General features: G+C 45.5%; 1 protein-coding gene across 2 annotated transcripts in view; it reads left to right on the forward strand.

Annotated features, from left to right (window-relative positions):
- WWP2 (WW domain containing E3 ubiquitin protein ligase 2) overlaps positions 1 to 14,131 on the forward strand; it is a 181,896-nt gene that overhangs the window by 125,119 nt on the left and 42,646 nt on the right. For both annotated transcript variants that reach the window (XM_012437474.3, XM_012437473.3), the window contains exon 8: positions 5,052 to 5,262. In XM_012437474.3, coding sequence (XP_012292897.1) covers positions 5,052 to 5,262 — 211 coding nt within the window. The remainder of the gene's footprint in view (positions 1 to 5,051; positions 5,263 to 14,131) is intronic.

Raw genomic sequence — 14,131 nt, forward strand, 5'->3', positions numbered from 1 at the left:
TGACTATGAGCTGTGATGGGGTGGATTGACTCCTGAGGTTCTTTCAAGTTCTCCTGTTCTACGAATGTGCACGCACGCACGCACACACACACATTCATACTCTTTGAGAGCAGAAGAGGGGTACTCATGAATACTCATGGACACAGAAGGCTTGTCCATGCTAGGATATCTAGCCTTCCTATTTCTCTATTCCCAAATCTGAACTCAAAGTGTAGCACAAACTTCTTTTGTTTCCAACTTTTAAGTTCCGGGGTACATGTGCAGGATGTGCAGGTTTGTTACATCAGTAAACATGTGCCATGGTGGTTTGCTGCACAGATCAACCCATCACCTAGGTATTAAGCCCAGCGCTGGTTAGCTATTTTCCTGATGCTTTCCTTCCCTGCATCCCCACCCTGCACAAACTCTTAAACAGAAGAGCTACTATGGGTGAACCAGGGAGACTCAGAGGCTCTTAGATAGGCCTGTGGACATGTACAGCTCTGGAGGGAACCCTTCTAACTAGATTTGCAGCTGCATTGATAGTCAGATCCAAGTAGTGTTGATTGGAGGGTCTTTTTCCCGGCATGCCATGGGGGCTCTGCTTTTATTCTTTTCATGGTCAACTATTTCATAATAATTATTTTTAGTAATAGTACATGTATGTTAATAAAACTTAAAAAAAAAAAAAAGTGTCATGGTGCAGTGGCTCACAGCTGTAATCCCAGCACTCTGGGAGGCTGAGGCAGGCGGATCACAAGGTCAGGAGTTCGAGACCAGCCTGGTCAATATGGTGAAACCCCGTCTCTACTAAATAAAAAAATTAGCCAAGTGTGGTGGCGGGCACCTGTAGTCCCAGCTACTCAGGAGGCTGGGACAGGAGAATCACTTGAACCCGGAGGTTGAATCGCTTGAGGCAGAGGTTGCAGTGAGCCAAGATCCTGCCACTGCACTCCAGCCTGGGCGACAGAGTGAGACTCTGTCTCAAATAAATAAAAATAAAAGCTTAAACAGTATAAAGAATGTCTTTTTCCTATTCTCCTAACCTTCAGTTTCCTCCCTCAAGGCCCACAGTTGTGTTTCTTGCAGTTCTTTCAAAGATATTCTTGAAATATACAAGTGTATGTGTATATATTCCTTGAAAAAACACACATGTATGCACACAGACTCTCAAATGATAGCAGAATTATACATTGTTCTGCACTTTCTCATTTAGTAATTATCTTAGAATTTTCCTATGGTATTTGAAGCTAAATTGAAGAGCCTTGTTCACTTCCCCTTTCCCTACTAAGTCCAGCCAAGGATGGGGACAATTTTAGGATCAAAAAGAATATTAGGCTGGGTGCAGTGGCTCACGCCTGTGATCTCAGCACTTTGGGAGGTGGAAGTGGGAGGATCGCTTGAGCTCAGAAGTTCGAGACCAGCCTGGGCAACATAGTGAGACAGTATCTCTACAAAAAAAATAAAAACAAAACATTAGCCAGGCATGGTGGCATGAGCCTGTAGTCCCAGCTGCTTGAGAGGCTGAGGCGAGAGGATTGCTTGAGCCTGAGAGTTCAAGGCTGCAGTGAGCCATAATTGTGCCACTGGATTCCAGCCTGGGTGATAGGGCAAGGCCCTGTCTTAAAAAAAAAAAACAAAAAAACAAAACAAAACAAAACAACAATAGATTGAAATATTTTAAAACATACTTGAATCTAGTGCCTCATAAAGATTCTTAAACAAAATGAAACCTCATTGTTCATTTTTAGAGGCTGCAAGGAAATCAACTCATTCTGGAAACTGGTAAACAAAGGGAAAGTAATAAACATTTCTCCTGCCTTTTCTTTACAAACTGAACCTCCAGGTAGCCAATAGTTGATAAGCGGAAGTTTCCCTTTACAGAAGTATTGTGGCTAATAAATGAAGAAGGTGTGGTAGAAGTAGAATATTACTATTTTGCAATCTTCAGTGAATTATTTAATTATTTACCCTATTTCTGAACTTTCTTATTAGACACTTGCCTATTCATGCATCAGTACCACATTGTTTTAGTTGTTGCAGCTTTGTAGTATGTTTTAATGCTTTAGAAACTCCCCCTACACACACATACCACTCTTTTCTAGCTCCCTCTACACACACACACACACACACACACACACACACACCACTCTTTAATGTTCATGGCTATTCTTGTGTATTTAGTTTTCCTAATAAATTTTAGAATAAGTTCATCTAGCTCTCAAAAAAGTCATGATTTTTTTTTTAATTGAGTAAAATGTATAGCTGTGCATAAAGTGAATTGCTGTTTGCTGTGTTTTACTGGCTTGCCTGAGATAAATAGGAATATAAATATCAAGTCTTGCTTTTCTGTTAGGGAAACATTAATTGCACAAGATTTAGCCATTTATTAAACAACTAATTTAGCCTGTGTGCCAGGCAATATTTTGTATACTTTGGAGAAAACCAGTGAATAAAACAGGCAATTTCTAGCCTCAGGCTCCTACCCATTTGTTAAGATCTAGGTTGGCATCCATTACATCACATGAAGAAATTTGACTTTCAGCTGACCACCAGTCCTATATGCGCCAATAGGATCACGTGGCTGCTAAGAATTATTATATATAATCTTGGGTTGAATTAGAGGATGTGCAGAGAGGGAGAAGTGGAGCTTAATGACAAGTGGTTTAGGCTCTGGAGGCCGACAGCAGGGTGTGAATTAGGTGCTATATGACCTTGGGAGGGGATGTAGCCTCTTTGAGCCTTAGCTTCTTCAAGTGTTAAATGGGGTACCAGTTGTGCCTAACTTGTGGGGTTACATGTAAGGCCTAAATGAGATAATCCAAAGTGACTGCACATGCTGGTGTTCTGGAAATGTTAACTGGTATTTAAGTTGGTGATCTGATTCTGCTGGCCTCTTGGCATCTGATTTATTATGTTCAGTTTCTGATATGATTCTCTAGAAGAAGCAGTAGATGATATCTAGAAGAGGGTGGCCAGATGATCGGGAAAGGGGGGTGCCTAGAAACACTGAAGAAATGGTAGGCCTCTTTACTAGAAAAGAGAAGACTAACAAGAAACAGTGGCCATTAATTGACTGATGGATGGATGGATGGATGGATGGATGGGTTTCACTTTGTCACCTAGGCAGGGCTGCAGTGGTGCAATCATGGTTCACTTCAACCTCCACCTCCTCAGCTCCAGTGATTCTCCCTCAGCCTTCTGAGTAGCTGGGACCACAGGTGGGCAGTACCACACCCAGCTACTCTTTTAAATTATTTGTAGAGATGAGTCCTCACTAGGTTGCCCAGGCTGGTCTGGAACTCCTGGGCTCAAACAATCCTCCTGCTTCAGGCTCCCAAAGAGCTGGAATTAGAGGCGTGAGCCACAGCACCCAGCCTAGATACTTTGAATTGCTTTGGTGATAGAGATGGGAGACCCAGACCAGCTAGTAGAATCAGCCTCACATGAAAAAAAAAAACCTTTCTGGGCTGGGTGCCCTGGCTCATGCCTATAATCCCAGCACTTTGGGAGGCCAAAGTGGGCATATCACTTGAGACCAGGAGTTCAAGACCAGCCTGGCCAAGATGGCGAAACCCCATCTCTACTAAAAATACAAAAATTAGCCAAGTGTGGTGGCGCACACCTGTAATCCTAGCTACTTAGGAGGCAGAGGCATGAGAATTGCTTGAACCTGGAAGGCAGAGGTTGCAGTGAGGCAAGATGGCGCTATTCCATTTCAGCCTGGGTGACAGAGCGAGACTCTGTCTCAAAACAAAACAAAACAACCCCCGCCCCTCCGGCCCGCCGCCGCCGCCGCCAACTTTCTGGCAAGCACATCTCTTCAACAATGGGGTGGTCCTGTAGTGAGCTTCCTGTAAGAAATGTTCAAGAAGAATCTGGATAGCCATTTGTTAGAGAAATGACAAAAAGAATTTCTGCAATAGGAAGATGAGGCTAAATGACGACTAAGGCATTTTCCTATGAAATTCTAGTATAAATGTACACACATGCAAGCACATATATGGAAAATTCTCTGCATATACTTTATTGCTTCTAAAGAACCACAATTCTGTGAAGGCTTATTTGATCCTTTTTTGAGTTAGAGGATATTGCAATGCCTTGGGGTCCTTGTGAACATAGGTGATCACCAAAGAAGTGAAGAGATGGTGAAACAAGGAGACCTGGGGACTAGTGTATTTCACTTCGGTTTCACGTCTATTATCTCAGAGAGAAGAACTTTAGATGTGAGCCCTTCTCGCTTCCTACTTTGAGCATGAGTCCTAGAATTAGCACATTATTGAAAGTTCTCTGCCTCTTTTGTGTATATGAGCTTTTTGGAAGGTGCTAGTCGTGTCTAGCAAACAAATGGCAAATTTAAAGAAAAAGATGTGATGGTACAAACTTGGCCTTGGCCTTGCTGCATTTAGCCCCAGCACTTTTTTTTTTGAGACAGAATTTTGCTGTCACCCAGGCTGGAGTGCAGTGGCGCAGTCTGGGTTCACTGCAACCACTGCTTCCTGGCTTCAGATGATTCTCCTGCCTCAGCCTCCCAAGGAGCTGGGAATATAGACATATGCCCAGCTAATTTTTGTATTTTTAATGGAGACGGTGTTTCGTCATGTTGGCCAGGTGGGTCTTGAACTCCTGACCTCAAGTGATCTGCCCACCTTGGAACTCCCAAAGTGATGGGATTATAGGCATGAGCCACTGCACCTGGCCCCAACATATTCCTGTTATGTTCATCTTTCCTGCTACTCTTTTATTGCTTAGTATGTTAGAAAACTTGTATGTTAGAACATAGTTAAATGTATGTTAAAACATTGTATGTTAGAAGAACTTGATAAAGTTATCTAAAAGAGGTAGTGTTAATATATTTATTTCAGATTCATCGTGATTTCCTTAGTACAGGCATTACTGACTTGCTGTAATTTCCAAAGTTACAGTCTGTAAAACTTTTTGTTGTCACCCACCCAGTACACATAGTGTAACATTGTAGATACCATGTTAGCTTATTAAGTGAAAAACCTAGCAAGTGTAAATAAAATTCTCATTCTTAGTTGATCTTTAAAGTATGATTTGTGCATCTTCAGTGAATGACGAACCCACAACAGCCACTGATCCCGAAGAACCTTCTGTGGTCGGTGTGACGTCCCCACCTGCTGCACCCGCAAGTGTGACCCTGAATCCCAACACGACTTCTCTCCCTGCCCCAGCCACACCGGCTGAAGGAGAGGAACCCAGCACTTCGGGTACACAGCAGCTCCCAGCGGCTGCCCAGGCCCCCGATGCTCTGCCGGCCGGGTGAGTAGCCTTCTGTCCCATAACAGATCTCTCCTCCCCAAAGACTGAGGCTGCTTCACCAGGGCAGAAACAACATGGTTATTTATTACCTAGTGGCTAGTAGCCTCTAGGGAGGCTGTTGTGCATTGAAGCAAGGGAGGTGTGGAAGAACTGCTTGTTCTACAGAAATCTTAAAAAGAATCTCAGCCGCCTGGGGCAGAATCAATGCTACCTTGTACCATGACTTGAAATGAACAGCTTGACTCAAAGAGTGTGGCTTTTACAGAACAAGGAGCTCATTTTGCTTTCCTGAATCATTGGAGGGTTTTCGCCTAGATCCTGCCTAGAAAACAGCTTTTCTGTCTTGAATTTTATCTTATCAGCCCATGGAGGAGTTGGGCTTTAGGCTGTGAATATAGCTGTATGTTATTCTCATAACTGGGACTTAAGTTAGCATAAGCTACCAGTTTTTTTGCCATCCTTTTTTTTTTTTTTTTTTTGAGATGGAATCTCGCTCTGTTGCCCAGGAATGCAGTGGCATGATCTCAGCTCACTGCAACCTTCGCCTCCCAGGTTCAAGTGATTCTCCTGCCTCAGCCTCCCGAGTAACTAGGGCTACAGTGCATGCCACCACTCTCGGCTAATTTTTTTGTGTTTTTAGTAGAGACAGGATTTCACCATGTTGGCCAGGCTGGTCTCAAACTCCTGACCAAAGTAATTCCATCACTTTGGGAAGTTGAGGTGAGTCCACCTGCCTCGACTTCCCAAAGTGATGGAATTACAGGCATGAGCCACCACACCCGGTCCTCTTGCCATCTTTTAGTTCAGTCACATGGTGTGGTGGCTCCCACATCAATCCTAGTGCTTTGGCAGGCTGTGGTGGGAGTATCACTTGAGGCCAGGAGTTTGAGACCAGTCTGGGCAATATAGTGAGACCCTGTCTCTACACACACACACACACACACACACACACACACACACACACGGGCATGGTGACCCGTGCCTGTAGTTCTAGCTACTGGGGAGGCTGAGGTGGGAAGATCATTTGAGCCAGGAGTTAGAGGCAGCAGTGAGCTGTGATCATGCCACTTGTGCCAGCCTGGACTACAGAGCAAGACCCCTGTCTCAAAAATAAAAATTACAAAATGAATCTGACAGCAAAGACCTTGGATGATAAGAAGACAGCCCTTTTAAGCCAAAGAGAAGTTCAAGTTTGCTTATATCATGAGTGGAGATTACAAGCCTGGACCTGGGAATGAAATAGCTCTGGGTTTGAATCCCCCTCACCATGTGACCTTGGCTGAATGACTTAGCCTCTCAGTAAGGTGGAGATAATCATCATACATATCTCCCCAGGAAGTTAAGGGGCTCAAGTAAGATGGTGAACATGAAGCCCTCACTGAATGGTGAGTGTTACACCTGCTAAGTGATATTTTTCAAGTGGTTGTGAAGGGGCCATAAAGGAAGAGAATGCTTCTGAACCGGGAGGTGAAGTCCTTTCTCGGCAGCTCCCATCATGGTCAGGGCCAGTCCCACTGCCTATCCTGGTTATCAGTTTGGTGCGGAGGAAACCCACATCTGTGTCACTCTAGTTGCTGGTGATCTGGCTGACGATGGCTTGGTGGTGTGTGTCCTATGAGCCCTTGTAATTCATAAAGGAAAAGGAAGGGATTAAGGCCTCTTATTTGACTACAAAGTGCTGTTTTATTCTTTTTATTCCCTCCCTTATCACATCTCCTTATTGTCTTATTCTTAAGCTACTCTCTTTGTTGTTGTTTGAGACAGAGTCTCACTCTGTTGCCCAGGCTGGAGTACAGTAGTGTGTGTGATCTTGACTCACTGCAGCCTCGACCTCCTGGGTTCAAACAATTCTCCCACCTCAGCCTCCCAAGTAACTGGGACTATAGGCACACACCACCATGTTTTTTTGTTTTTTGTTTTTTTTTTTTGGTAGAGACAGGAGTTCACCAAGTTGCCTATCCTGGCTTAAGACATTTTCAAAAGCATAATTGTCAAAATGAAAATCCTTTATCTGAAGGCCTATGTGACCTTTACCACGTAGGTATTGTTTTCCTACCATGCACCACGCCACCTAACTCCCCTCTCTTCAGAAAGTCCTGTTCAACATACCTTCGTACCTCCAACCTGGCGAGAACTGGCAGTATTGAGAGGCAGCTCTGAGATGTTTTTTTGCAAGGTTTTTGATTTTAGCGAAGGTTAAAGGGAAAAGCTCACTAACCCATTGCTTTGTGTCCAGCTACTCCCTACGGAGCTATTTCTCTTTCGTATGTGGTAAGGAATACTCGAAAAGCCTTCGTTTTGTTTATAATTTCAGACTGTATGTTATAATCTGGGGGGAACAGAGCAGGATCATTTTGGCAGAAAGGAGAGAAAATGGCTGCCTGGGTCCCCAGTGAGCTGTTTGTTTTCTTTCCGCTGAGCGAATGCCTGGAAGACCGGCTTCACTCCTGTGTCAGTCACAGGCAATTAGGGCTAATGGCTCAACATGTCTTTATGTAGGGCGTGTGTGAGGGTTACTGTTCTCGGGGATTGGGCACTTCCTGTTTCCAGGCAGCTGGAAAACTCCAGGCTCTGAAAAGCTCTTTATTCTAAGTCTGGCAGATCGAGCAGCCCAGGGAAGCTGATTCCCCTCCCTCATACTGCCAGAGGCTGAAACACGTTTCTGAGGTAGAGCCTGAACAGCATCTTTTCCTTAGGGCATTTAGAACGTGACGAGGCCCACGTGTGGGCCTGGGGAGGCTGCTCCCTGCTCAAACGTGTGATGGCCCAGAGAAGGGTGTCGGAGACCCAGTTTTCCAGCCCAGACGGGCTTCCACGTGCTCTTCTCTAATAAGACGACTGGGAGTGTGTTGTGGGCTGACCCAGGGCCTGGAGATCATCAGACCTACCTGGAGACTGACTAGCACTGCCGAGTGTCTAAGAGGGAGCACTGCAGGCTTTTGGTTGGCTGACGGAAGCCAGGTAGAGTACGATTTCTGCCAGCCATCCTTTCAGCTCTTAGCCCTGCCAGCCCCACCCCAGCTTATTTGAAAGTTTAGGAGATCCAGGCAAGGTGGGTTATTAATTTACCCCTGGTATTCAGGTTTCCAGAGTCAGGGGATCAATGAGAGAATGAAATCTGTCATTTCTAATTCCAATACCAAGAAAGCGTGTGTTGTGTCAGAGGGAATGGAGTGGTATCTCATAAGAACTGCATCTTCTTGAGTTTGCAGAATGCCTGTATCTTTTATGAGGATATATAAATGCAGCGTCTGAATTGAGTACCTACTAGTGCCCAAGTTCTATATTAGAGGTTTTACATTCTTTCATTAGACAAAATATATGTTACTATTTAAGAGACGTCAGTTTCGGGGCTGGGCATGGCAGATACAGTGCTAAACAGGAAATAGTTCTTGCACCCAGACTGTTTCTCAATGCCTGCCCTGGTCACTTAATTCTCCCCCTTCGCTGCCTCTGGGATCTGATGCTAAATCCCGTATCTGCCTCTTGAGCCCATTCCTCTCCTGACTCACTGCCTGGGCAGTTCCACATGGCTGTCTTAACCCAGCAGAACTCATCATCTTACCTATCCCATCTGGACTAGAATCTAGTCCCCCTCTTGGGAATGGTGCCTCCATCTGCCCAGGCAACCTTCAAGCCATACACCTTTCCCCTCTCCCTGACATCCATTCAGTCATCAAGCCCTGCCTCTGGGCCTCCAGACTGCTATCTCAGCTTCCCATACTGATGCGGCTTCACATGTGTCACAGGTGTAATTTGCATACTGCTTTTATTGAGTGGCTGTCTCCTGCACCATACTGTAAGTGCCATTCGGGTAGGGATCATGTCTTTCTTATTTGCCCCTATGTGCCCACACCTAGCACATATGTGCCTAGCCTGGCACGCAGTGGGAATCCAGGAAATAGTTAAATGAAACAGTGATTCTGTCTCTTAAACAACTCTCAAATCTGCCCACTTTGGCTACGCGCTTTTGCAGTGTTCCAGACCAAATTACCATGATCTGTCACTCAAGTGACTGTTCTTACTCTTTCCCAATCTATTTTAACTTTTCTTTTTTTGAGACGTGGTCTCACTCTGTCACCCAGGCTGGAGTGCAGTTGTGCAATCCTGGCTCACTGCAGCCTCAGCCTCATGGGCTCAAGTGATTCTCCCACCTTAGCCTCCTGAGTAGCTGAGACTACAGGCGCCTGCCACCACACCCAGCTAATTTTGTTTATTTTCATAGAGACAAGGTGTCCCTATGTTGCCAAGGCTGGTCTCAAACTCCCCGGCTCAAGCAATCCTCCCACATTGGCCTTCCAAAGTGCTGGGATTACAGGCATGAGCCAATGTGCCTGGCCCTATTTTAACTTTTTTAAATAGGACTCTGAAACATGACTTTTCACCACTTAGAATGCTCCAGAGGCTTCATATTGTCTTCGGGGATAAATTTCCAAATCCTTAATAAGGTCTAAAAAGGCCTGTGTAATGTGACCGCACCTACCCCTCAAGCTTTCCGTGGGATCTACTCTCCACATCTCTCCCTAAGCCACGAAAACTTAACTTTAATTTGACAAATGTATCACCCTCCCTCCAGACTTAGGGCCCTCCCCCATGCTGGTCGCTCTTTCTGAAACCTTCCTTGCCATCTTGTCCATTAGTTCCTATACATCTTCAAGCGTCAGCTTAATCAGTAAATCCTCCGGGACTCCCTCCCTGATCCCTGGCAGACAAGAGGAAGAGTGCCCTTCCTCTGTAACTCTTCTCTCACCTATCATTGCTTGTTTTCTGCCTCTCTGCTATTCTTGGCTCTACACACCAAGATGGCCGGGAGTCTGGCACAGAGCAGGCCTCCACGACATGTTTGCAGTGAATGGATGAATACATTTAAATGTAATCTTGTTTTTTCCTTTCCTTCTCCTTCATGAATGTTTTTTGCTTCTTTGATTCTTCAGAGAAAGAACAGCTATGACAGCAATTTTGCATTTTCTTCCCAAGGGCAAGAAAGTTGAGCCTAATGCTGTCATTCACTGGGTGGACTGGTTTTGGGGTTCAAATATTCATCTCTCGTAATTCAGAATGCAGGGTTTTTTTCTTCCTTTTTGAGACAGTGTCTCACTCTGTTGTCCAGGCTCCGCCTCCCAGGTTCAAACAATTCTCCTGCCTCAGCCTCCCGAGTAGCTGGGAGTACAGGCACACGCCACCACACCTGGCTAATTTTTTGTATTTTTTTGTAAAGCCAGAGTTTTGCCTGGTTGGCCAGGCTGTTCTCGAACTCCTGGCCAAGTTTGGCCTCCAAAAGTGCTGGGATTACAGGAGTGAGCCACACCGCACCCAGCCTCAGAACGCTCTTCCTGCACTGGCGGATACTGTACAGCACGGCTCCTCTTCACTCAGGCACTTGAACTAAGCTTGATTGCTTTCTGGGGCCTCCAGGGGACTCTGTCTTTCTAAGTTTATCTTTTCAACTCATTCAATCTCCCTTAATGTGACACAGGAACAAGGTTCTCTTGGGGATCTCATTGGATCTATTTTTCAGGTTGCTGCATTTTTTTTTTAATTGAGACAGGATCTCACTCTGTCACCCAGGCTGGAGTGTAGTGGCACAATCATGGCTCACTGCAGCCTCAAATTCCCAGGCTCAAGTGATCTTCCTGCCTCGGCCTCCTGAGTAGCTGGGACTACAGGTTCATACCACTATGCCCAGCTATTTTTTCTTTTTTTAGTAGAGATGAGGGTCTCACTCTGTTCTCCATGTGGATCTCAAACTCCTGGGCTCCAGTGATCTTCCCGCCTTGGCCTCCCAAAGTGCTGGGATTACAGGCATGAGCCACCATGCCTGGCTGCGTTGTATTTTTTTTTTTTTTTTTTTTCCGAGACAGAGTTTCACTCTTGTTACCCAGGCTGGCAACCTCCGCCTCCTGGGTTCAGGCAATTCTCCTGCCTCAGCCTCCTGAGTAGCTGGGATTACAGGCACGTGCCACCATGCCCAGCTAATTTTTTGTGTTTTTAGTAGAGACGGGGTTTCACCATGTTGACCAGGATGGTCTTGATCTCTGGGCCTCGTGATCCACCCGCCTCGGCCTCCCAAAGTGCTGGGATTACAGGTGTGAGCCACCGCGCCCAGCCTGGCGTTGTCTTTTTGAAATATGCAGCAGATGAGACTTTGGCCATAAGTGGTTACACACGTCTGCATGTTTTAAGGACTGAAGGCTGCTGAAACCCGGGCTGCAGAGGCCCAAATACAATACTCCCCATCCCTTTTCTCTGTCCCCATCTGTAAACCCTCCTGCTTTCCATAGCTTTTAAATTAACTAGCATGAAAGAAGCCAACTGGAGGGGTATGAAGTTTTCAGGTTGCAAATGTCTATGAAAGGAGGCTGCCAGGAAGGTTTGGGGGGCCTGGTGAGATAGTGGTCCAGGCCATGGGCAATGGGAAGTGAGGCTGCTTTGGTCAGTGGCCCCTGTATCTGTTTTTTTTTTCTCAAAGCTCAGCCAACTTTGGGGACCGAATGTGTACATGGCTTAGATAAACTCCAAGTGTGTCCCTTGCAGTCTCTGCAGCTCCCTCGGTCCCACAAACACAGAGGCACATTATTTTGCCCTGGCAGCCGGCACGCCGCTGTGGTTTCTTACATAACGGAGGGCGTTGTGTTTGGACTGCCGACTTACCTCAGCTCTGCCATTTCACACCATGCTTTTTCTCCCGCAGCCATTGGCTGCCCCGTCTGTTTCCTACCTCCGAGTGGAATTAATTGGGGAGGGATGTTTGCTGGATCTTTTGGATTTGCCATCTCCTCTACCCCCCTGCCCACTTAGGGCTATCCAGAGGCACTCTCTGGAGATGGCCCTTAAGTCACTATCAAGGATGACAGCCGTGTGAGAGTTCTTTAACGTTTGTTTGTGGGGACACTCTAAGAGATGTTGGAATTTGGAGCTTCTCTGCTAAGTTATAAACCAGCTGCTGCTGTTGAATTTCATTCCAAACTCAACTTCAGCACTAGCCAAAGAGCCTTACCCAAGGAGTTTTAAAACTGCATTTCTCCAAACTATTTGTGAGAAAATGGTCCTTTTTGGTTGTTGTGTTGTTTTAATTTATTTTAAAATATTCTGTCCATTGTGAATCCTTTTTATTGTATACTCTGTTCCGTGAGATGAATCTATTGAGCATATATGTGGATATTGCAGCAATGTCAGATAGGTACAAAAATTCCTAAAGTGGGCCAAGCGCAGTGGCTCATGCCTATAATTTCAGCACTTTGGGAGGCTGAGTCATGAGGATTGCTTGAGTCCAGGAGTTCAAGACCAGCCTGGGCAACACAGCAAGACTTTGTCTGTACAAAAAATACAAGCAACACCATCAAGTGTATGCACCTGTGGTCCTAGCTACTCTGGAGGCTGAGGCAGGAAGATCGCATAAGTTGCAGAGATCGAGGCTGTAGTGAGCTGTGTTCAAGCCACTGCAATTCAGCCTGGACAGCTGAGTGAGAGCCTGTCTCAGTTAAAAGAAAAAAAAAGTTTTTAAGTGCTCAGAAATTGGACTGTGGACTATTCTTTGAGTAGCATCAGATTAAAGGTTTACACTGGGGGCATCTGTGACTTTCCTCCAGTTTGTTCTTTGCTTAGTATGGTTTAGTTAGTGACTCTGCAGGGCTTATTACATGCTTAGGTCACCTGAAATAATGCGTGTTTCTGGCTTCCTTATCACCATCTCAGAATTTAAGCTCTCATATCCAAAGATTCTACTGTTGTCAGAGGCTGGGCCATGAGATGTTTTTGCCTTATATATGTGTATTCATGCATAATACTACACTATCTTTCCTTTTTTTGGAGACAGGATCTCATTTTGTCACCCAGGCTGGAATACAGTGGCGTGATCATAGCTCACTGCAGCCTCAACCTCCCTAGCTCAAGCAATCCTCCTGCCTCAGTCTCCCATGTAGCTGGGGCTACAGGCGTACACCACCTTGCCCAGCTAATTTTTGTATTTTTTGTAGAGACAAGGTCTTGTTATGTTACCCAGGCTGGTCTTGAACTCCTGGAGGCTCAAGGGATCCTCCTATCTTGGCCTCCCAAAGTGCTGGGATTACCGGTTTGAACCACAATGCCCATCCTTACTGTACTTTCCTGAGAGGTCCTCAAGAGCAAGGAATATTCTGTCTTTGTGTTCCCTGTACCCAGCACACAACTTGACCTCCAAGGAGAGGGAGTGATACATGAGTGGAAAAGTGATAATACATTCTCAGTGGCCCTTAAAATTTTTTAAAGATTCTTTTTTGATCTTATTACAAAGGCCCATTGATGAGTTGGGCACTGTGGCTCATGCCTGTAATCCCAGCACTTTGGGAGGCCAAGGTGGGCAGTTCACAAGGTTAGGAGTTTGAGACCAGCCTGGCCAATATGATGAAACACCGTCTCTACTAAAAATACAAAAATTAGGCGGGCATGGTGGCATGCACCTGTAGTTGCAGCTACTTGGGAGGCTGAGGCAGGAGAATAACTTGAACCTGGGAGGCGGAGGTTGTAGTAAGCCGAGATTACACCACTGCACTCCAACCCGGGTGACAGAGCGAGACTCTATCTCAAAAATTAAAAAAAAAAAGCCCATTGATGGAAATTGGAAAAGAATAGGAAGCGGGAGAACAATACATAATAACAACAATAACAAACACCCACCCAGAGCTGACCATTGGTGTTTCTTCTGCACCTTGTATGTGTTTTTTTCTGACCACTAATTACAGCTACCATGTGTTGTAAGTGTTTCTAAGGTGCAGGGGACTGCTCAGTTTCCTACATGGATTATTTCACGCAGTCTTCACTCTGTGAGAGAGCTACTTTTATCCTCATCTGGCACATGAGAAGACCTTAAGCAATTTGCCTGGCACCACAT

This window comes from Aotus nancymaae, unplaced genomic scaffold (genome assembly GCF_030222135.1).
Source record: "Aotus nancymaae isolate 86718 unplaced genomic scaffold, 86718_ANA_hifiasm-v0.15.2.pri h1tg000030l, whole genome shotgun sequence".
NCBI lineage: Eukaryota > Metazoa > Chordata > Mammalia > Primates > Aotidae > Aotus > Aotus nancymaae.